Source organism: Ipomoea triloba, chromosome 6 (assembly GCF_003576645.1).
Source record: "Ipomoea triloba cultivar NCNSP0323 chromosome 6, ASM357664v1".
Lineage (NCBI taxonomy): Eukaryota > Viridiplantae > Streptophyta > Magnoliopsida > Solanales > Convolvulaceae > Ipomoea > Ipomoea triloba.
Window position 1 is genome coordinate 4414888 of NC_044921.1, and position 21854 is coordinate 4436741.

The 21854-nt window shown below is 36.7% G+C and overlaps 3 protein-coding genes across 3 annotated transcripts; all 3 read right to left on the reverse strand.

Annotated features, from left to right (window-relative positions):
- Positions 1-4563: 4563 nt before the first annotated feature.
- Positions 4564-5382, reverse strand: LOC116023384. Its single transcript, XM_031264381.1, has one exon. The coding sequence runs from the start codon at positions 5380-5382 to the stop codon at positions 4564-4566; it is 819 nt and encodes a 272-aa protein (XP_031120241.1).
- A 5424-nt stretch (positions 5383-10806) lies between these two features.
- On the reverse strand, positions 10807-11754 carry LOC116023385. Its single transcript, XM_031264383.1, has one exon. It carries the CDS (start codon positions 11752-11754, stop codon positions 10807-10809), a length of 948 nt encoding a protein of 315 aa, XP_031120243.1.
- A 272-nt stretch (positions 11755-12026) lies between these two features.
- On the reverse strand, positions 12027-17183 carry LOC116021590 (thiamine-repressible mitochondrial transport protein THI74-like). Its single transcript, XM_031262021.1, has 11 exons — positions 17148-17183; positions 16922-17063; positions 16650-16800; positions 15719-15814; positions 14187-14555; positions 13846-14060; positions 13567-13637; positions 13126-13227; positions 12838-12958; positions 12428-12563; positions 12027-12328 (listed from the first exon to the last, which is right to left on the reverse strand). The coding sequence occupies exons 4-11, from the start codon at positions 15797-15799 to the stop codon at positions 12272-12274; spliced, it is 1152 nt and encodes a 383-aa protein (XP_031117881.1). The 5' UTR covers positions 15800-15814; positions 16650-16800; positions 16922-17063; positions 17148-17183; the 3' UTR covers positions 12027-12271.
- Between the last annotated feature and the right edge of the window lie 4671 nt (positions 17184-21854).

Genomic DNA, 21854 nt, shown 5'->3' on the forward strand with positions numbered 1-21854 from the left:
CGTGTTCACAATGTCAAGCATGCAATCCTAAAATTTATTCACCTCTTATTGTGTGAAGGCCTTTAGCTGAGGCTCCTAGTAGGAACAATGTACACAACCTAATCAATCAGCCTCCCTATCACCAATGCCCAACGTAAAAGTAAGTGAGGATAGATACACGGGCCACTCTCCACCAGTGGCTTGGGCGGTCACTCTTTTCTTCTTACTTCCTAGGGTAACGTCGTCAAACAACCCGACTTCACATGGAGCTCCATGCTTGCATTTTGAAGACTATGGTTGCTCGCAACCTAGCGAGATGGCTTTCCTCGGTTCTTATCTCGGGGATTGGCCTTTTTGCTTCTTCTACTTTTTCTCCAAACAACCCCTCATGCCTTTTACTTTGGGATAAGGAATATTTCACTCAATGCTCACTAGTAAGCTCTCCTTTTGCCCCATTGTCTATCTGTAATTATTCAATTCCGAGCTTCGCTTAACTTATATTTCTCAAATTAGGGGGTGCACACTCTCACTTCGAGAGATCCTTAACTAAGGTCTTTACAAAATAAGAGGTGAATACCAAGCAGGCACACAAATTTTCAAAAATTTTTGATGTCAAAGTAAGGGTACTTTCAAGGTTATTTAAAGAGAACAGCTTTTTGGCACAGACTTAGCATTCTTCAAAGATAGGGTGAATAATAACACATATTTGTGGCTTGATTATTTTTTAAACAATGAGATAGAGCCTTTTTAAGAAAAATTTTTCATTTGAGCACAAAGTGTTCTTTCCACACTTTAGACCAAACATCGTCCTCGATGTTGACTTAGGATATAATTAAACAAGGACACAAACAAAACAGGCATATTTCCACACTTTAAAATGCAGCATGAGGTTCACATCATTATTAAAGGAGGGATAAGAGATAGAAACCTAGTAAGCATCTCAACTTCCATTTAGCTCCCAGGTGCTTGTGCATTTGTCCATCTTTGTTCTCATAACAAGCTCTGCAAGGAAAGATATAAAACCTACGAAATAGGGAATCACAACTCGGAGGGTTATTCAATAAAATAAAGGAAGGATAAAAGTAAAGCAATGTAAATATCGGGTATCCTCCCGATCAGCGCTACATTTAATGTCTTTAGCCCGACGAGGATGATTTGATGATCTTGTTACTTAGCATCCCAAGGTTCCAGCCTGCAACATTGGACTACTCCTTGCACGTTTTCCATTCCATAATACCTCTTCACTTGATAGCCATTCACTTTGAATCTTCCTTTCTCAGGGTGCATAATCTCCAAGGTACCATAAGGAAAAACTTTTGTAACGACATATGGTCCAGTCCATCTAGATTTAAGTTTACCAGGAAATAGTCTCATCTGGAATTAAATAGCAGCACTCGATCCCCTTCAGTGAATTCTCTATTTTTTTTATATGCATGTCATGATAAAATTTCGATCTTTCTTTATAAGTTTTGGACGTCTCATATGCGAGCAAGCGCCATTCCTCCAACTCATTAAGTTGAAACATCCTCTCGTGTCCAGCCATAGTCAAATCTTCATTGAGCTTTTTGATAGCTCAGTATGCTTTATTTTCAATTTCTACCGGAAGGTGGCACGCCTTTCCATAAACAAGTCTGTATGGGGTAGTCCCTATTGGTGTTTTGTATGCAGTATGAAAAGCCCATAATGTGTCATTAAGCTTGTCAACCCAATCCCTTCTATGTCGAGCTACTATCTTTTCTAAAATAGCTTTGATGTCTCGATTTGCGTTCTCAACTTAGCCAGTCGTTTGAGGGTGATATGGAACTCCTCCCCGATGTTGTATGCCTTGTTTCTGAAGTAGTTTTCGCATTGGCACATTTCGTAAGTGTGTTCCTCTATCGCTAATGACAATCCTTGGCACTCCGAACCTTGTAAATAACCTTTTCAGAAATCTCGTCACGCTCCTGGCATCATTGTTTCGAAGTGCTTCCGATTCGACCCACTTTGATACATAATCAATTGCGACTAAGATATACTTGAAACCTTTAGAGTCTGGGAATGGTCCTGCGAAATCTAATCCCCATATGTCAAAAATTTCACATGCTAAGATGTAGTTCTGTGGCATCTCGTCGCGCCTAGTAATATTCCCTATCCTTTGACATCAGTCACAATTTCTTACGCAAATCTAGGCATCCCGAAATATGGAAGGCCAATAGAATCCTGCTTCGAGCACCCGTCTAGCTGTTCTATTGGCTGAGTGATGGCCCATTCGGGCATTCTCCAAGAATTTCGTGTCCCTCAGCATCCGTTACACAGCGTCGGATTATTTGGTCAGCGCACACTTTAAAGAGATATGGCTCGTCCCAGAAATAAAATCAAGATTCTGCTTTTAATTTCCTTTTGGCGTGTGTATCTAAAAATTCTGGCAATACACCCCCTACGAGGTAATGGCTAGATCTGCATACCACGACGTAAGGTAAAGGCCCATCAATTTCTCCTCAGAGAAGTACTCATTAACATCTCCTCTCGTATCTTGTCTTTTTTCATTCTCTAATCTGGACAAATGGTCGGCCGCGCTATTTTCAGCTCCTTTTCGGTCCACGATAGTCACGTCGAACTCTTGCAATAACAAAATCCATCTAATCATTCTTGGCTTTGCTTCGGGTTTAGACATAAGGAATCTGATAGCCGCGTGATCAGTATGAATTATGACCTTTGACATTAGTATATACGATCTAAACTTATCTAATGCAAACACTATTGCAAACAATTCCTTTTCAGTTGTAGTGTATGCTTCTTGTGGTTTTGTCAGCATCCGACTAGCATAAGCAATAGGTTGAAATTTCTTGTCATTCTTCTGTCCCAGCACAACTCCAACTACAAAATTACTTGCGTCACACATTAGTTCAAAGGGTTGATCCCACTTGGGTCTTACGAGGATCGGAGTTTGTACCATGGCATTCTTAAGATCTGGGAAAGCTGTCATAACTTCCTCATTTAATTCAAACACAGCATCTTTTTCCAACAATCTGGTTAACGACCTTGCAATTTTCGAGAAGTCTTTTATAAATCGTCTATAGAATCCAACATGTCCTAAGAAACTCCTCAAGGTCGTCACATTATGTGGGGGTGGCAGGGTTTCAATGACCGCTGTTTTAGCTCTGTCGAGCTCAATTCCCTTTTTCGAAACTTTGTGTCCTACTACAATTCCTTCCTTAACCATATAGTAGCATTTCTCCCAAGATAGTGCTAAGTTCATCTGTTGACATTGTTCCAACACTTTTTCTAGATTTCCAAGGCATTCCTCAAACGTCTCCCCAAAAACTGTGAAGTCATCCATGAATACTTCCATAAAATCGCCAATAAAATCTTCGAAGATAGCCAACATGCAACGCATGAAGGTAGCAGAGGCGTTACAGAGACCAAACGACATCCTCCTATAAGCGAACGTACCAAATGGACAAGTGAATGTTGTTTTCTCTTGATCTTCTAGAGCTACTGGAATTTGGAAATATCCGCTCATTCCATCCAAGAAACAGTAGTAGCTAAACCCGCTCACTTTTTCAATCATCTGATCTATAAAGGGTAGAGGGAAGTGGTCCTTGCGAGTGGCTTCATTGAGCTTTCGGTAATCGATGCAGACTCTCCATCCAGTTATTTTTCTAGTAGGGATCAATTCGTTGTTGTCGTTTTCAGTGACTGTGATTCCTCCTTTCTTGTGCACCACATGAGTTGGACTAACCCAAGTGCTATCCGAGATAGGGTAAATCATCCCGACGTCCATAAGTTTGATCACCTCGTTCTTTGCAACTTCAAATGTGTTCGGATTAAGTCATCGCTGCGGTTGTGCTATAGGTTTTGAACCTTCTTCCAACAGAATTTTATGCGTGCAAATGGCCGGATTAATTCCCTTCAAGTCAGTCATTCTCCATCCGATTGCTTCCTTATTTTTCTTTAACATTGCTATCAGTTGTTCCTTCTGTTTATCCGAAAGATCTGTTGCAATAACAACTGGGAGTTCCTTTCCTGATCCCAGGTAAGCATATTCAAGGTGTGTAGGCAATTGTTTCAATTCACCTTCTTGTGTTGTCTCGTCCTCCTCCTTTCTTTTCTCACTTCCACCATCTAATTCTTCCTCAAATTCATCATATTCATCCCCATTACCTCCTACCAGATCCCCCTTAACTTCTCCAACACAATTCATATTCTCAACAAGTATAGAATCACAAGCATTACCAATTAAATTAAACCGATCAACCTCGCGGTATAGAGCAACATGTAAGGCATTTAGCTCATGCTCATAAATATTTTCATTATAGTTTTTCGCGCCCGTGGGACATTCCCAGTTAAAATCATGCCTTTTGGCTTTGGGCAACTCGCATAAATAATCAATCTCATCATGCACATAGTCAACAAAAAAGCATTCGTCCCCATCTAGAGGATATTTCAATATCTTAGTTACGTCGAAGCTGGCCGACTCGTCACCCACTCGGATAACAAGTTTGCCTTCTCCTACGTCTATCAAGGCTCTAGCAGTTGCCAAAAAGGGTCTGCCCAGGATGAGAGGGATCTCCACATCCTGGTCCATATCTAAGATCACAAAGTCTACTGGAAAAATGAATTTATCGACTCTGACCAACACGTCTTCCAGAATACCTCTGGGTATTTGGTAGACCTGTCTGCTGATTGAATGCACATGCGGGTAGGTTTAAGAGTTCCTAAATTCAATTTTCGATACAACGCAAAAGGCATCAGATTAATGCTAGCACCTAGATCTGCCAAGGCTCTATTGAAGGTTGTCCCCCCTATATTACACGGAATAGTGAAACTTCCCGGATCTTTCAACTTCATGGGCACACTTTTGTGTAATATAGCGGAGCACTCTTCTCCTAGGACTACGGTAGCTGATTCAACTAGTTTTCTCTTATTAGACAAAAGGTCTTTAAGAAATTTAGCATACCTCGGCATTTCACCCCATGCATCAATTAATGGCATGTTGATGTGCAGTTGGCGTAGCATTTGTAAGAACTTATCATATTTCGCGTTATCAATGTCGGTTCGAAATCTCTGAGGGAATGGAAGCTTTGCTTTCGGCATTGGTGGTGGCTCTTGCATGATTTCTTTTCCTTTTCGAGAAGGTTGCGGCTGCGATTCTTCCCTTCCGATTTCTTTTTCATTTTCTCGTTCATCTCGCCTTGTGTTGAAAATTTCATCATTCTCCTCTCTTGGTTCTTCCGTTTGGACAGGTTGTGGTGGTGGTAGTGGAATAACTTCGGGAAGTGCTCTCCCGCTCCTTAGTGTGACAGCGTTCACGTCCGTCTCTCCTTGAACTTGGATCATTTCCATGATTTTTGCTAAAGTACTCTCAACAGTCTGGAGCGGCGAGAGTGTTTCGTGGCGAAGCTCTTGAATTTCTCCTAGCATTTCCTAGGTGATAGTCTCTTTAAGTTTAGCATTCTCCTCTCTCGTTTCGCGTATAAAGTCATTTAGGCGTTGTTCGAGAGTGGTTTGGTTGTGTTTAGGTGTCTGAGAGACACTACGGACAACTCCCTAGTAACACAGAGAATAACCCAAAAGAGAGAGTCAATGCTATTGATGCCAAGGAAGAGAAGCACGAAAATCGTGACACGATGGATATTGTTTGCAGAATTTGCTAATGTAGGAAAAAGGGCAAGGGAGATGAGACTACCTCTTGTAGTCCCAATCTTGAATCAAAGACTGCGAGCGCTTCGTGCACAATTTCAATGAAGGAAAGCAATGAGAAAACCACTTCTAAAAACCGTCCCAAAGAAAAGGAGCTATCACAAGACAAAACCAAAAATGCAAAGGAAAAGGAAGCGGCACGAGAAGGTACAATTAATGCTTTTATCCGAAAATTTTCGGCACGAGAAGGTACAATTAATGCTTTTATCCGAAAATTTTTCAATAACAAAGAATGCCGCAATGCTTTTATCCGAAAATTTTTCAATAACAAAGAATGCCGCAAGTTATTTGAGGACGACAATTGTGATAATTTTACTTGCTTAAGCCAAGAGTCTTCGGCTTGTTTGACTGCGGGTCACCCCAGAAAGAAGGGCGACCCGGGAGCTTTGGTGATTCCTTGTTCTATACAGAACTTGGATCCTCAAAATGCTCTAGCCGATCTCGGAGCTTCGATTAATGTAATGTCTTCAAATCTCTTTGAAAAATTGAACTTACCAAGTTTGAAACCGACAAGGCTGACACTCCGTTTAGCCGACGGGACCACACGGTACCCGGAAGGCTTGGTGGAGGATGTTCTAGTAAGACTAGGAAAATTTCTTGTGCCTGTCGATTTTGTTGTTTGTAAGATGGGAGATACAGAGCCCCATGGTTCTTTAATTCTTGGAAGACCATTTTTGGCTACTTATTACGGGTTGTCACAATTTGTGTGCTTAATGAGTGACTACATGGGAAGCAACGTCCGCACGAGAACCTGAACCTATATGTGTGTGTACTTTCACTATACAACTTGTATTGATATGATGTTTCGGAATTAAAAGAGAAAAAAATTGATCATCACCTAAAATCAATGATCAGTTAAAAAAATATGGAACAAAATAAAAGCACATATAAATAGAATTCTAATGTTTATTAGATTTCATATAACACCATGTAAAAGCATGACTTAGGCTTATGCTAGACCGTTTGTATGTGAGGGTTGAGTGACAAGGTCAATCGGATAGAAGAAAATTTTGAACTTTTTTAACACATCAAAATTTGATGCAAATTATACTAAAACAGGTCAAAAACAAAATTAATGTATGAGTTATTGAGTTGATCGCCTACTTTTTGTTATTCAATATTCTAATATTGTTAGATACTAGTATTTGCACCCGTGCGATGCACGGTCATTATGTTTTAGTTTAGTTAAAATTATTGAAGTGTGAAAACATAGAAATTAAAAGAAGATAGTTTTATAATATTGAATAGAAATAAAATTATAAATTATTAAAAATTTATTTGTAAATAACATTTTGAGTAGTGTTTAAAATAATATTTGGCTTATCTTCAGCTTTCAATCTCCGTGCTTGTAGAAACCTTTCTATCTCAGGCCACTTTGGATTACATGTGAAAGTAATAAAAAGATTTGGATACCCAATTGATTTGCAAATAGTCATTGCATCTTGGTAATTATGTACCATGTACTATGCACCTCCCGTAAAACTTGACGGCAAGATGATTCTGGTTCCTTGTGTAGTGGGATCTACTTCTCCACATGTTAGAGCATCTGTCAAACACTTATAAGATTTACATCTTAAAGTTTTTTTGTGTGTCCTAATGTAGAGTAATATTCCAGACTCTATCATAGTGTAAGCATCAACAATAAATTGTTGTAACAACCTTCGAGCATATAGTAATGTTGAGGTTTCATACAACCTATCTTGCAACGAAAAGAGAAATATTATCTTGAAATTACACGATTTCTTGCNAATTAATGCTTTTATCCGAAAATTTTTCAATAACAAAGAATGCCGCAAGTTATTTGAGGACGACAATTGTGATAATTTTACTTGCTTAAGCCAAGAGTCTTCGGCTTGTTTGACTGCGGGTCACCCCAGAAAGAAGGGCGACCCGGGAGCTTTGGTGATTCCTTGTTCTATACAGAACTTGGATCCTCAAAATGCTCTAGCCGATCTCGGAGCTTCGATTAATGTAATGTCTTCAAATCTCTTTGAAAAATTGAACTTACCAAGTTTGAAACCGACAAGGCTGACACTCCGTTTAGCCGACGGGACCACACGGTACCCGGAAGGCTTGGTGGAGGATGTTCTAGTAAGACTAGGAAAATTTCTTGTGCCTGTCGATTTTGTTGTTTGTAAGATGGGAGATACAGAGCCCCATGGTTCTTTAATTCTTGGAAGACCATTTTTGGCTACTTATTACGGGTTGTCACAATTTGTGTGCTTAATGAGTGACTACATGGGAAGCAACGTCCGCACGAGAACCTGAACCTATATGTGTGTGTACTTTCACTATACAACTTGTATTGATATGATGTTTCGGAATTAAAAGAGAAAAAAATTGATCATCACCTAAAATCAATGATCAGTTAAAAAAATATGGAACAAAATAAAAGCACATATAAATAGAATTCTAATGTTTATTAGATTTCATATAACACCATGTAAAAGCATGACTTAGGCTTATGCTAGACCGTTTGTATGTGAGGGTTGAGTGACAAGGTCAATCGGATAGAAGAAAATTTTGAACTTTTTTAACACATCAAAATTTGATGCAAATTATACTAAAACAGGTCAAAAACAAAATTAATGTATGAGTTATTGAGTTGATCGCCTACTTTTTGTTATTCAATATTCTAATATTGTTAGATACTAGTATTTGCACCCGTGCGATGCACGGTCATTATGTTTTAGTTTAGTTAAAATTATTGAAGTGTGAAAACATAGAAATTAAAAGAAGATAGTTTTATAATATTGAATAGAAATAAAATTATAAATTATTAAAAATTTATTTGTAAATAACATTTTGAGTAGTGTTTAAAATAATATTTGGCTTATCTTCAGCTTTCAATCTCCGTGCTTGTAGAAACCTTTCTATCTCAGGCCACTTTGGATTACATGTGAAAGTAATAAAAAGATTTGGATACCCAATTGATTTGCAAATAGTCATTGCATCTTGGTAATTATGTACCATGTACTATGCACCTCCCGTAAAACTTGACGGCAAGATGATTCTGGTTCCTTGTGTAGTGGGATCTACTTCTCCACATGTTAGAGCATCTGTCAAACACTTATAAGATTTACATCTTAAAGTTTTTTTGTGTGTCCTAATGTAGAGTAATATTCCAGACTCTATCATAGTGTAAGCATCAACAATAAATTGTTGTAACAACCTTCGAGCATATAGTAATGTTGAGGTTTCATACAACCTATCTTGCAACGAAAAGAGAAATATTATCTTGAAATTACACGATTTCTTGCTGCTGAACTTCTTCCACCGTTATCCGCAAACTGGATGTCTTCTCTATATCCATCTTCACCATATGGAAAAAGCAACGGATATTGCAATGGGAGATATGTGGAATTTAATTCATTGATTCTTTGTAGATTTCCCGCAGTAGTTTCAACCAAAATGTCATGTTTTTCCATGTTTGGATCTAAATTACCAACTATCAAAGCAGCCACTTCTCTTACTTGGGGCAAGTTATATATTCTTGCATCCTTATGTCATTCCTGAACTTGAAAAAGTACCTAACTAATCAAAATGATAAGAACCATTAACAATTTTGCTACAACGTATTATGACGATTAAATGAACAAAGGTGTGTTCATCAATTACCGTGGCATTGGTTACTCCTAGGTACTGTGCTCTCAAAAGAATCAAAATTCATGCGGTTAATCACCGTGGATTGAGATATACTTGTTTGTAGGGCAGTAGTTTGAATTGTTAATTGAGGTTAATTGAGAACAGTATGACCATAAATCAAATTAGGAAATAAGTTTTACCTACCATAAATAATTGTTTAATAATAATTTAAATAAGTAATTACCTAATCTAATTTTATGTAATTTAAACATCTATCTAATCTGTGTAATAATTTATAATTTAATAATCTAATGTAATAAGATTAACTCTACGTAGCTAATAATAATAATATAATAATACTAATAATAATAATAAAATGAAAAATAAATGTAAACATAGATGTTTTAGAATATCCTAATCTGTCCAAACCCATTTCCCCAATTCCCGTTCTAGCTCTTGTTTCTCTTGCACAGACGCTCTTTGTCTCCATTTTTCTTTCGAACAATGTCGGTCTCTCCATTCGCTCGACTTCGTTCTCTCATCCAAAAACTTGCAATTACAATAAGATCTTAGGTTCTCTACAGTCGCAGCAGGTGATGTAGTTCTTCCCTTTATTTTTTTTTCTTTGTTTTATATTTGTATTTGGTTTAATTTATCTTACAAAATTTCGATTCTCGCTACAATTTCTTAAATTTAAACACTGAGACTTTAGAATCTACTGATATGTTCATAAATTTCTAGCTAAAATGACAAAATTTTGTATCTAGGGTTATCATCAAATTTGTGTACTGCATGTGCGATTTAGTGTGTTCTATCTATGATTTCACGTTAGTTGGTTATTAAAACTGAGTTTTACTGGTGTGATTATACTATGCTGGATTCGTCAGATTTGATGCAAATTATACTAAAACAGGTCAAAAACAAAATTAATGTATGAGTTATTGAGTTGATCGCCTACTTTTTGTTATTCAATATTCTAATATTGTTAGATATATAATATAACAATATGCATTTTAAATAAAATGTTCGTAAGTTAATTTTGACGCCCTCTATATGCATTTCAAAACTCAACCCTTTCAAAGTGAACCTTATTATAGAATGGGCAAATTAGACGTGCTAAAAAGTGACAGAATTGAAATTTAAATTGCTCAAATTGTCATTTAATTTCTAAATATTTACATAGCAAGATTTTTTTCAAAATACATTTTTTTAACACTCATGATTCTTTGTTCTATATTTTCTCAAACTTTTTCGGCCCAAATAATCCATGCCCCCACCACCAGAGTTTGAATCTGTAATCACCCATTTAGAATGATAACCGAAATGCCACCACACTACATAGTAGTTAGCTTAAAATATATTGTATAAACAAAAACTAAAAAAGTAGAAGATCACGAGTGCATGAGTATATGAATGAACATAATTATCGTACTAAAAGATCATATGTTTGATTCTTGTGAACACTATAGTTAGGCCCTACTCAGATACCTCGTGGTCTAGCACACAAAAAAAATTGAAAATTCTCCTTTTATTGGAAAGAAATTAAATGGGCAGTTCAGTCTACCATTGGAAGTACACATCATCATCAGGATAAGCATCATTCTGGTTAGCTTCCATCAACTTCTTCATCAACAAGCTTGCTTTCTCTCTTGTTCTTCCTGATCCTCTAACTGAAAGATCAGCTAACACAAAAGAGAATTCTGGCAGCCTCAAAGCATCCCTGATACACCCTTCACTTTCATCAAAAAGCCTCACAAGAATCTCTGCAGCTCCCTCCTTGCTAAGCATGCACCTCCCCTTCAAAATCTCCAACATTGAGGCAACAATCTTGTCTGTCTTCTTGAGAGTCCCCAGCCCTTCGTCGAACCTGGCGAGAAGGGACAGTATTGCCAGAGAAGTCCCCGAGAGATCCTCGTTGTCAGCGCTTTCGACTAGCTTAAGCAGGACTGGGATGGCTCCTGATCTCACAGCCACTGTGCAGTTTCCCTGGAACTGGACTAGCTCTGCCAGGGAGCTGAGGAGGTGGTGGGAAGCCTGGCAACGAGGCCTCGAGATCGCCTCTGTCAGTGCCTCAATGCTCCCTGCCACGCCAAACTTAGCCTTGTTCTTGTCCAGCATTGCCAGGCTGCACACCACAGATGCTGCAATTTTGCAGCTCTCTTCAGAGACCTGTGAGAGGATGAGGGAGTTGAGGAATGTGATGGACTCCATATCTGCTAGAGACTTCTTCAGGTTGGGGTTCAGGGAGAGGTTGAAGAGCGTGGAGAGCGCCAGGACCCGGACCGTGATGGAGGACGAGGAGGACTTGGACAGGCCTAGAAGTCGGGGTATCGCCCCTTCTGCTTGAGCAACCAAATTGCGATTCTGAGGACTCACTTTGGTGATGGCAACCAAATTCTGCAGAGCTTTGTGTTGATTCTCTTCTGCATCCCATGCAGCTTCAGCTAAACATTCTGCGATCAAATCGCGCACCTTTACTCCTGATGATGATGACGATGATGATGGCATTGTTTCTTCTAGTTCTGGATGGTTGATTGTGGAAATACATATTTATCTGCAAAGTGACAACTTTTTGATGATCCCAAAGAACATAACTTTCAAAGTTCTTTGTAATCACAGAAACATTTGGTGGTGTCTGCGCTTGGAATCATCTCAATTGTTGGGTTTGGGCCGAATTGACTGAGTTCAGCCCTGCTACTAGATATTTGGTTAATGTTTAATGTTCACTAACCAGATAATCAAAAACACTTTGCTAATGGTTGACTTGTAGGAAGTAAGCATAATGTAACGCTAGAGATCCATTATCAATAATAACATAGTTTTGCAATTTGCAAAAGTTAGCACCAGAAGAATCCAAGAATGATAAGCCAAAATATGGTGGAAATAATAATGACCAGGTTGACACTAGTTTCTTCCATTTGTTCCAAATACAAAAACTCACAATAAATTTTATCAGTCATTTTTAGATCCTCCAGTACACACACATACACACAAGAGGTTCAATCGATTTTTTCCAGCTCGAATATTAACCTTCAGTGGAAGGCTTGGTATGAAGGTTAGCCATAACAAATCCGGCAAAAACCTGCAGAATATTGCAGTACTCGATGAAGCGCAATGCTTAAAGAGATGAGAAGAAACAAAAGAACTAAAACGACAGAGAGTTTAATTGAAGGAAGCACACCTGAATGCATCCTAGAATGTAGACTGGAGAATAGTGGCGCCCGTGGACTACCATGTCTGCTAACATAGCCAAAGGTATGGTCAAGGATATGCCTAGAGTTGCTACTAGCGGAGTTGTCCAAATTACAGACAGTGCCCTGTTTTTCACGTAAATATTGAATCCAATCAATTAGTTGCTAGTCTAACAAATGATCTTATAAAGGTCATATGTCCCTTGCACAATTGAATCCAATCAATTCCAGGGTAGGCATATTGTGGAACAGGTCCTAATTTGTCGTCTAACAAATGACTTTATAAAACCATATGTTCTATCTTTATCATTTCCAAAATGTGAGACTCTTAACCTATCTAAAGTAACAAATCTTGTTTTAAGATCTTATTGAAGGCACAATGCTAAGATGTTACTCTTACCATAAATAGTCTGCAATAACGCTTCCAACAAAGCCATTCAGTAGCAGGACTTGGGCAACAGAAGCACTATTTGGGAAACTGAACTTATTAGGTTCTATCCCGAGAACATATAATGGCCATACTGCATAAAAGCTCATCAAAAGAATTAGCATTTATTTGAATCAAAAGAAAACATTATCACCATTTATGCACAAAATATATGAACCCTAAAGGAAAAAACCTAATAAATGCTATTGTTATGATAGATTTCCTAGTGGACATGAACTTGCAATAATATTTGGTCCTTACCAAGCCACCAAATGCCAAGGAGAGTAAAAAGTCCAATATATCCAAAAATCCTCTGCACATCTACCTTTTCTCCCTCTGATCCCGCGGCTTTCTTGAGCAACACTGCACTAGTACATCAGCCATATTAGGATCAAACACTTACCATTACACCAAAAGTTATACCTGACATGGCTCTAATACCACTTTTAGAACCAAGTGCATACCACTACGTCAAAAGTTATAGCTCGTAACGGAGGGGCAATTTTATTTCCTGACCGTCATCACAGTTTCAAGAGACAGGGTGTTGGACTTGGTCCTCCACCGGCCTCCGCCCAACAATCCACTAGCCACGAATTGATGGACTTGGCCATTTACTAGCCTCCGCCCAACAGGCCAAAAATCAGACTAGGGAAGGTTATATTGACTTAAATGATATAAGAAATTTACTTCAGAAGTACTTTCCTGTGAATAGCCCATAAGATGCTGCTGAGAGAAGACCATAAGCATCCCCAATAATACAATGCCTTCTTTCCCTGTTCCACATGAGCAGAATCCAAGTAATAACAACAATCTAAACATTAATAAAAAAAACTACAAGTTTTATAAAGTTAAGTAGTCATCAAATTTGGCTTCTAGATAAAGTTTGTCAGGCAGTAAAGAGCTCTGCAACATATTTCATATACTAGGATCTCTGGCTTGATACGAAACTCAAATTAAGCTATTCAAATACCAACTACTTACTCAGATACGCTCAGAATTTCATCAGACGCCCACGTTTTCCCAACAGTGGTCATTGCAACACCAGTCATACTTAACGCAACAGCAATAAATTTTGCAGTATTTATTGAGTCCTGCCCGAGCAGTACTCCAAAGAAGAGCGTGAAGAGCGCCGATGTAGAAGTCAAAACGGTGGTACTTGCAACACTTGTATTAGCCAGGGCAGAGTTCGACAAATACTGCAGCAATGAACCAACAAGACTATTATTGACAGTAAACCCAGAAATAAGTGATTATTATAGTTTTGAGATTCAACAAAAAATATATATTATCAACTAGAAATTAAAGCTATAACTTTAACTTACCTCGGTTATAAACCATATGGGAGCAAGATATAAACTGCACCTAATAACTTCCAGTTTGCTAAGTCCTTGGCACTTATTATCTTGGATTTTACACATCACTGGATTTCCTTCTTCTAAATTTGTGTCTTTCTCACAGTAACTTCTCAAGTTCTCTTCAAAGTGCTGTTCAATTTCATTCATTCTAAGGGGAATATGTAGGATTGATGAGTCCAAGAGAGGATTATTATCACTGTGAAGTTTTCTGAATGATTTCATGCCCAATAATCTGCTAATCCAATCCTTACAAAGTGCTATGGGCAAGTAGATCACCATAAGAGAGATCCCAAGATATGTTATTGCAAAAGGCTGTTTATACTCTAAAAAGATTTTCTGCAATACATCAATAGAGTTAGCTTGACCATGTTGAGACATAACATATACAGTTTAAATAATAAATATATAGTCAAATTATTAATTTACACTTTAATTGAGACGAAATGCCTCCAAATTAATATCAGAGTCAAATCTCGAGCTAGGAAAATGATATATATACTCCAAGGGAGTAAAACTCTCGTCACATGTCTTCGATTTTATTAGAGGAAGATGAAAAAAAGTAATAAAAACTGTGGGCCCGCATGTTTTTGAATGAATCAAATAGTGACATGTAAGCAGGAGTATAAAATGGAGTAGAATGTGGGAGTATATTTAGTATTACTCATAATATATAAACAATAATAAGCCAAACCCAAACCCTGACCCGCCTAGATGGGGAAATTATACCATGGACTACGGTCTATCTTGCATTATTGTAGACCTTGGTCCAAAAAAACCTTCATATTATTTGTTTACATGTACAGAAATTGTTAACTGTTAGTATAAAATGTGTTAATTGAAAATACAGAATTTTTGTATAAGGGATTACAATGCAATATGAACCGTGATCCATGATATAACAATTGGCCTAGATGAAAGGTAATGGATTCGTGACTCATAAAAAGGTATTTGCCCAACACTGGCAAATTATATCATGGACTTAGGATCCATCTTACAACGTAAATCCTGGTACAAGTACACAAGTTATTTGTGCACTACATGTCTATTTTTTAGTATATTCATTTTATTTAAACATGTGTTCATTTTTAAGTGTATTGCATTCTGCAAGTGAAAATAAATACGTAGTATACTTCTTCTCAAAAAAAAAATAAATAAATAAATACGTAGTATACTAAACATGAACTTATAATAAACAAAAAATAACATGTATATCACCTAGTCAACCATATAAGCATTGCCTAAGATGTGTGTTAAGTATATAATATATAAATAATAATAATAATAAATATATATGCAGTCCAAGTATTAATAATTCAGGGTACTATAAATTAGGAATTGAAGGCTTTGAATGTCATGGAAAGAGAGAACCACCGTGAATTTATCAGAGAAAAGACAGAGGCAGATATGAATTCATCAAACACAAAACTGCAGCAGTATTAATAGTTATAAATAAGTGACCAAAACAGCAGAAATTATATTAAAGAAAAGTGAAAACCTACCTGAGTAGTCTCAGCAGAAGCAACCCATATGAACACAAAAATGGCAATCACAACTAAACCAGCTTGGTACTTCCAACCCATCTCCCAAGAACTCAACTTTAACACAGAAATGCAGAAGAAAAAATAAAAGAACTGCAAAATAAGCTCAAAGGAGAAATGAAAGAAAATAATGATTCTTTTTGTTGGAAGTGAGAAGAGGACAAAGTAAATGTCACAGGCCACAGGGGTTTGAAATGTGTATTCACCTGATAATGCCGTGTATCGTTCGGCACTGAAACTTGGACTACTAGAACAGATAAATATTCAGGTGAAACTTTGAAGGAAGAGTCTACAGTGTCATATTTTATTAATTGAAAAAACAAAGAATTATATATTAAATTATTTCCATTGAATCTTATTTTAAATAAAATGAATTGTAGAGGTTTTACAAACGGCTGATAACTGCTTAAATTAATTAATAGTTTATAGCTGATTAGGGTAGTTTGTTTGACCAGCTGACAAATAGTATTAGCTGATTTTAAAAAAAATGTTTAATAAATTAATTGTTTACTTTTAGCTTATTGTATTTAAATGACTTATAAAGGTATAAACATATTATGCTATACTATGCTAATTTTATTAACTACGGAGTATTAAATTATTTTTACAATTATTATTAATTAATTAATTTATTTATTTATTATTATTATTGTTGTTGTTGTTGTTATTATTATTATTATTATTATTATTACAAGGATAAGTGAACTAAAAAAAAAAAACATTATTATTGTTGTTATGGATACAGAAAGAAAAAAGGGGCAAGATAGTTGAATAACAAGAAGACATATAAAGAGTTAATAACCGAAATAATACCTTGACTATAGCGAAATTATTGATTTGATCATCGACTATAAATTTTAATTAATTAAGTCCTCAACTATGAAAATCTTACCCAATTTGGTCCTCCGTTAAAATGTCATCCATAAGCTGTTAAATTTGAGGGTAAAAAACTAATTTCACATCTCTTCTTATCTTCTTCGCCATCTTTCAGTCTTCCCTCTCATCGTTGACAAGGAGCTCACTGCAGTCTAAAAGGGTTCCTCCTGTTGAAATTTTGAACCATCGAAAACATGGCAACTCGAAATATGCACCATCTGGAATTTGAGCACTACCAAATGCAAATATCATTGATATTTCAAATAATGGATTTGAAGGTTCCATTACCTCTTATATTGGAAGAGTAAAGGCACTGGGTAACAAATTGTTAGGCGATTTGCTGTTGGAAATGTCAGAGGCTTCCACTTTAGTGTCAATTGATTAGATTAACAACAAGTTTTTTGGTGAAATCCCAGCAACAATCAGAGAACTGAAATTAAACACCTCGACAATCTTCATTTATAGAACAATAGATAATTTCATTGGATCAATTCCACAGTTCGAAAACCCTAACCTGAAGGGATAGCTCCGAATTTCAGACCTCAATTGCGCATCACAAAATTTCTCCATAGACTAGGGATGGTAACGGGGCGGACGCGGGGCGGGGAGTGTACTCCTCGTCCCCGTCCCCATCCCCGGCGGGGATTTGAAAGTTGTTCCCATCCCCGTCCCCGCGGGAAATTAGGCAAATAGAAACTTAACTTTTTAATTAGTCAAAATCTTAAATTAGTGTAATTTTTAATTTTACAAAATAGAAACTTAAGTCTTATTCTTAAAAATATAATATATATATATATATATATATATATATATATAGGGTAGAGTTCAGGTGTGGCATGATCATTAAGTATGGTCGTGTGGCCTATTTTCAGCTATTAGATCATATCAATTTATCAAATCAACGCGCAATATATATATGTTACAGAACACACCATTCTACGTACTAAAACGCACCAGAGGACCGATAAAACACACAATTCCACACAATATACCAAATGCGTCTATTCACTTAAAATTCATCAGTATACTTAATAAAACACATCATTCTACGTATTAAAATGTACCACAACGTGCCTCATGTCAGATTATAAGCATACACTATTTACACATTAATTTACACATATTAGAAAATATGTGCTAAAATATGCACCATTATACGTATTAAAATGCACCACACTTATTAGAAACACATGTGTTAAAATACACACCATTCAATGTATTAAAATGCACCAGACGACGTATTAAAACATACCATTCCACAACACAGTTACACATCATTCTACATATGAAAATGCACCAACGGATAGATGAAAACACATCATTCTACAACACAGTAAATGCACCAACATACGTAATAAAACGCACCACAACATGTATTCAAACGCACCACACTATGTACTAAAATGCACAATTCCAATTCATGTAATATAAACTAAAATTACCATAATAACCCCACTTAAACATACGCGAATTTCAGTAAGATTAATGAAATTGGACGATGCTGATTAGGCCGCATGACCGCACCGGAGCTCGCCGCCGCATTTGAACCAAAATTTATATATATATATATATATATATTTTTTTTTTTATTTTTTATTTTATTTTTTAAAATTTTTTTTAATTCAGGGACGGGGCTGGGCGGGGAGGGGTATCCCGTCCCCGATCCCCGAAATTTTTCCCCATCCCCGTCGGGGACGGGGCACATTGCCATCCCTACCATAGACTTCGCTGCGTCTAAGGAGGGATTACAAAAAACATTCCGCAATGCCGTTTCACAGGATCCAAAGGCCAACTTAAGCTCAATCTCGTCTTTTTTTGAAAAATCAAAGCACAATTCTTCTGCCTCTGATTCTTCATCAGCCGATCACTCTCAGCTCTTGATCACTCGTCCTTCCAAGCAAATTGGTATCGGCGTAGACGTGCTCAAAGCTTTGTGCCTTTTGCTTTGTTGCTAGAATATTCTTTGGTTACACGTTGAAGAAGCGGGTCCGCCGATGGGCTTCCAAACTACTCAAGCAGATGAAGAAGGATTGACTTTCCAGTTCTCATATCACTGCAGGATTTACAAGTGTTTTGATGAATATAAGGATTCAAACTGCTCTTTGGAACAATTGTATTGCTAATTCTGGATTAGCCGTTTTTGATATTAAACTCTTTTCATTTGGACTAGAAAAAAAAAATTCCAAAGCTCGAAACTCTCTCATCGGTCGGATTTCGACAACGCTTGGGTTTCTTCTGTCGTTAACAATATCACTAAACTTATCTGATAATTAGCTCTGAGGCCAAATTCTGGGGACTTTATCTTCTCTAAAGCTCAACGTCCTTGTCAGCGATGTGAGGTAAGACCGGAGGACGGGGAAGAAAATAAGAGAGAAGTGAAATTACTTTTTTGCCCTCAAATTTAACAGTTTATAGATGACATTTTAATGGAGGACCAAATTAGGTAGGGTTTTATAGTTGAGGACTTAATTAGGCAAAAATTATAGTCGAAGACCAAATAAGTAATTTCGCTATAGTCAAGGGACTATTTCGATTATTAACTCACATATAAATGTTAAGGATGACAAGAGTAAAATGGTAATTTCATAATTACGGTCAATCAGCTAACCACAAACTTTACTCTTTTGACTTTTCAAATTTTGTCTTAATGCACCAATAAGTTAATGCAATAAGTCATTTTACAAAACACTTAAATAGCTTATTGACCAGTCAAACTAATCAAATTTGAGTTATCAACTATGTTACCAAATACCAAGGGTCCTAATAAGGTTTAAACATCGTTAGCTTTATTAGTTATTTATGAATGAATTATAACAAGTCACCTAAGTAAGATTAAGTTCTTCTCTAGTTTTCACTTTTATAATTTAATTTTTTTTATATGTAATATAATTTAAAATATATGTATTTTTACTAATATCATTTAAAAAAAAATTGTATTCAAGTATTGAACTTTTTAAATGTTGTTGGTTTTATGACTTTTGGGTAATCAAAGGCAGGTCAACATTACCTGTTAGAATAACAAGAATATAGGAAAAATGTGGGAAAATATATGAAGAGAGTAAGTTTTGTATTGCTTAGAATTGTTTCCCGTCCATCCTGGATGGTCTATTTATATATATTTTGGGCTTAGAGCCCTACAAGGAATAAGAATCCTGAACCGCCTCAGGCTGGAAGACATATCTCCACCTCATGGTGGAAGACATATACCCACATGGAAGACATTCCCATTAGCTAGTATGGGAGAAACACATACCCACCTCAGGTTGAAAGGCATATCCCCACCTCAGGGTGGAAGACATATAGCTACGTGAAAGACATTCCCATTAGCCAGTATGGGAGAAACACATACCCACCTTAGATTTATAGTCTTTTGTAGATAACAAACTCAGGTGTTGTGAAGTAGAGATGTTAATCGAGTCAATCATATTGGGCTATTTGACTTATCAATTCTAGGTTTATTAGGCTGGTTTTTATCAATTCGAACCCCGGGGTTAATTAAATCCATCACCTTGTTTATCAAAGATCGAAAACTGATAGCTAGAAATATTCGTCATGTACCATTTTTTGGCCAAATGCCCCATGCTCAATAAATTACTCTTTATATCAGGTACATATAAAACATTAGAAATGTACATGTGATCTCCATTCTTCAATGTGATGATGAGTATTTTCCCTTTTTCGGTCACTGGAACGGTCCTTCCATCACCGAACTTGATAGTGGTGTAGAATGATTTGTCAAGCTCGTTGAACAACTCTTTCATGCCACACATATAATTCATGCAACCCAGTATCCAAATACCATGTATGTCGATTTGAATCATCATTTGATGAAAAAACCATCAAACTAGTATGGTATATTTCAACAACATTTCCAACACCATCTGAGTTACTAACCTCATGTGCATAATTAGCAGTCTGGTTGCTATTCTTATACCAGCATTCATTTGCATTATGACCACGTTTGTGACAACAATAACACTATACATTTGATTGTCATGCTTCCCTCTACCACATCCATGACCTCGACCTCGACCTCTCGAAGTCTGTGTGTTGGAACACATGTTGTTTTGTTCACCACGTCCTTTGTTGGAGTGATTTCCACTTTTTCCTCTACCTCTACTGGAATCACCCATTGTGCTTGCGCTTAAAGGGCTTGTTCCAATGGCTTCTCAAATTTGTTGTCGTTGTCATTCAACCTCAACGTGTATGCCTTCGGTGAACCAAATAATGACTTTACTGTCATTGTTGTTATATCATTAGTATCATTGATCGTAGTCGAAACATGCTCAAACTTCGAATGAAGGTTCTAAAAAAAATTCTCTACCTTACTTTGTTTAGACAAAGTTTCACCAATGTTCTTCATGTTGTTAGCTAATGCTAGAACACGATTAATATAGGAATCAACCGTCTCACCCAAGTACGTACCCAACTCCATATGCAATAACTCATATTAACGCCTTAATGTTTGAAGTCGTACCCTCTTGGTTTTATCGTTACCATTGTACGAGTTGAATAAGAATATTTCATGCCTCATGCGAGGTCTTCGCAACTTCAATCCGCTCGAAGGTTTCATCACTCATCCTTTGACAGATGTAGTACAACGCCTTCTTGTCTTTCTTCTCAGTTGCATTGTCTGCCAATTCTTAAGGAAATCCACTTTCAACAATTTCCATCAAATCATGATAATTAAACAACACATTCATTTGAGCGCACCAACGCTTGTAGTTATTTTCATCAAGAATAGGAATAGAAAGCTGGGCTATGTTCTTCATTGTGACAGGTTGGAAGGGTCGAAGATTGCTCTGATACTAGTTTGTAGAATAATTGGGGTATAAAACTGTAGAACAAAGGTGTGTTGAAACTGATGTTGTAACAACCTTGACAGCAGACGCGAGACAAAAAGAAAATAACAGAATGATAATATTGCAGATGATAATATGCATGTCTTGCCTTGTCTCATTACAAAGCTTGTCTAGACCCTTTATATAAGTGTCTAAAGACTACAAAATAGGATCAAACAACCTAGAAAATAAGATCCTATAAAATAAATCTTGACTAACTGCCGCAAGAATAATCCAACAATTAATAATAAATAGATCAGAATTATATGATGGTCCAACAAGATGGAAGTCGGGGACCATGATATAATTTGTCATAACTATGTATAGTTATATATTGCTACATATTTCTCGAATAGTAAATTATGATGTTACTTAAATTT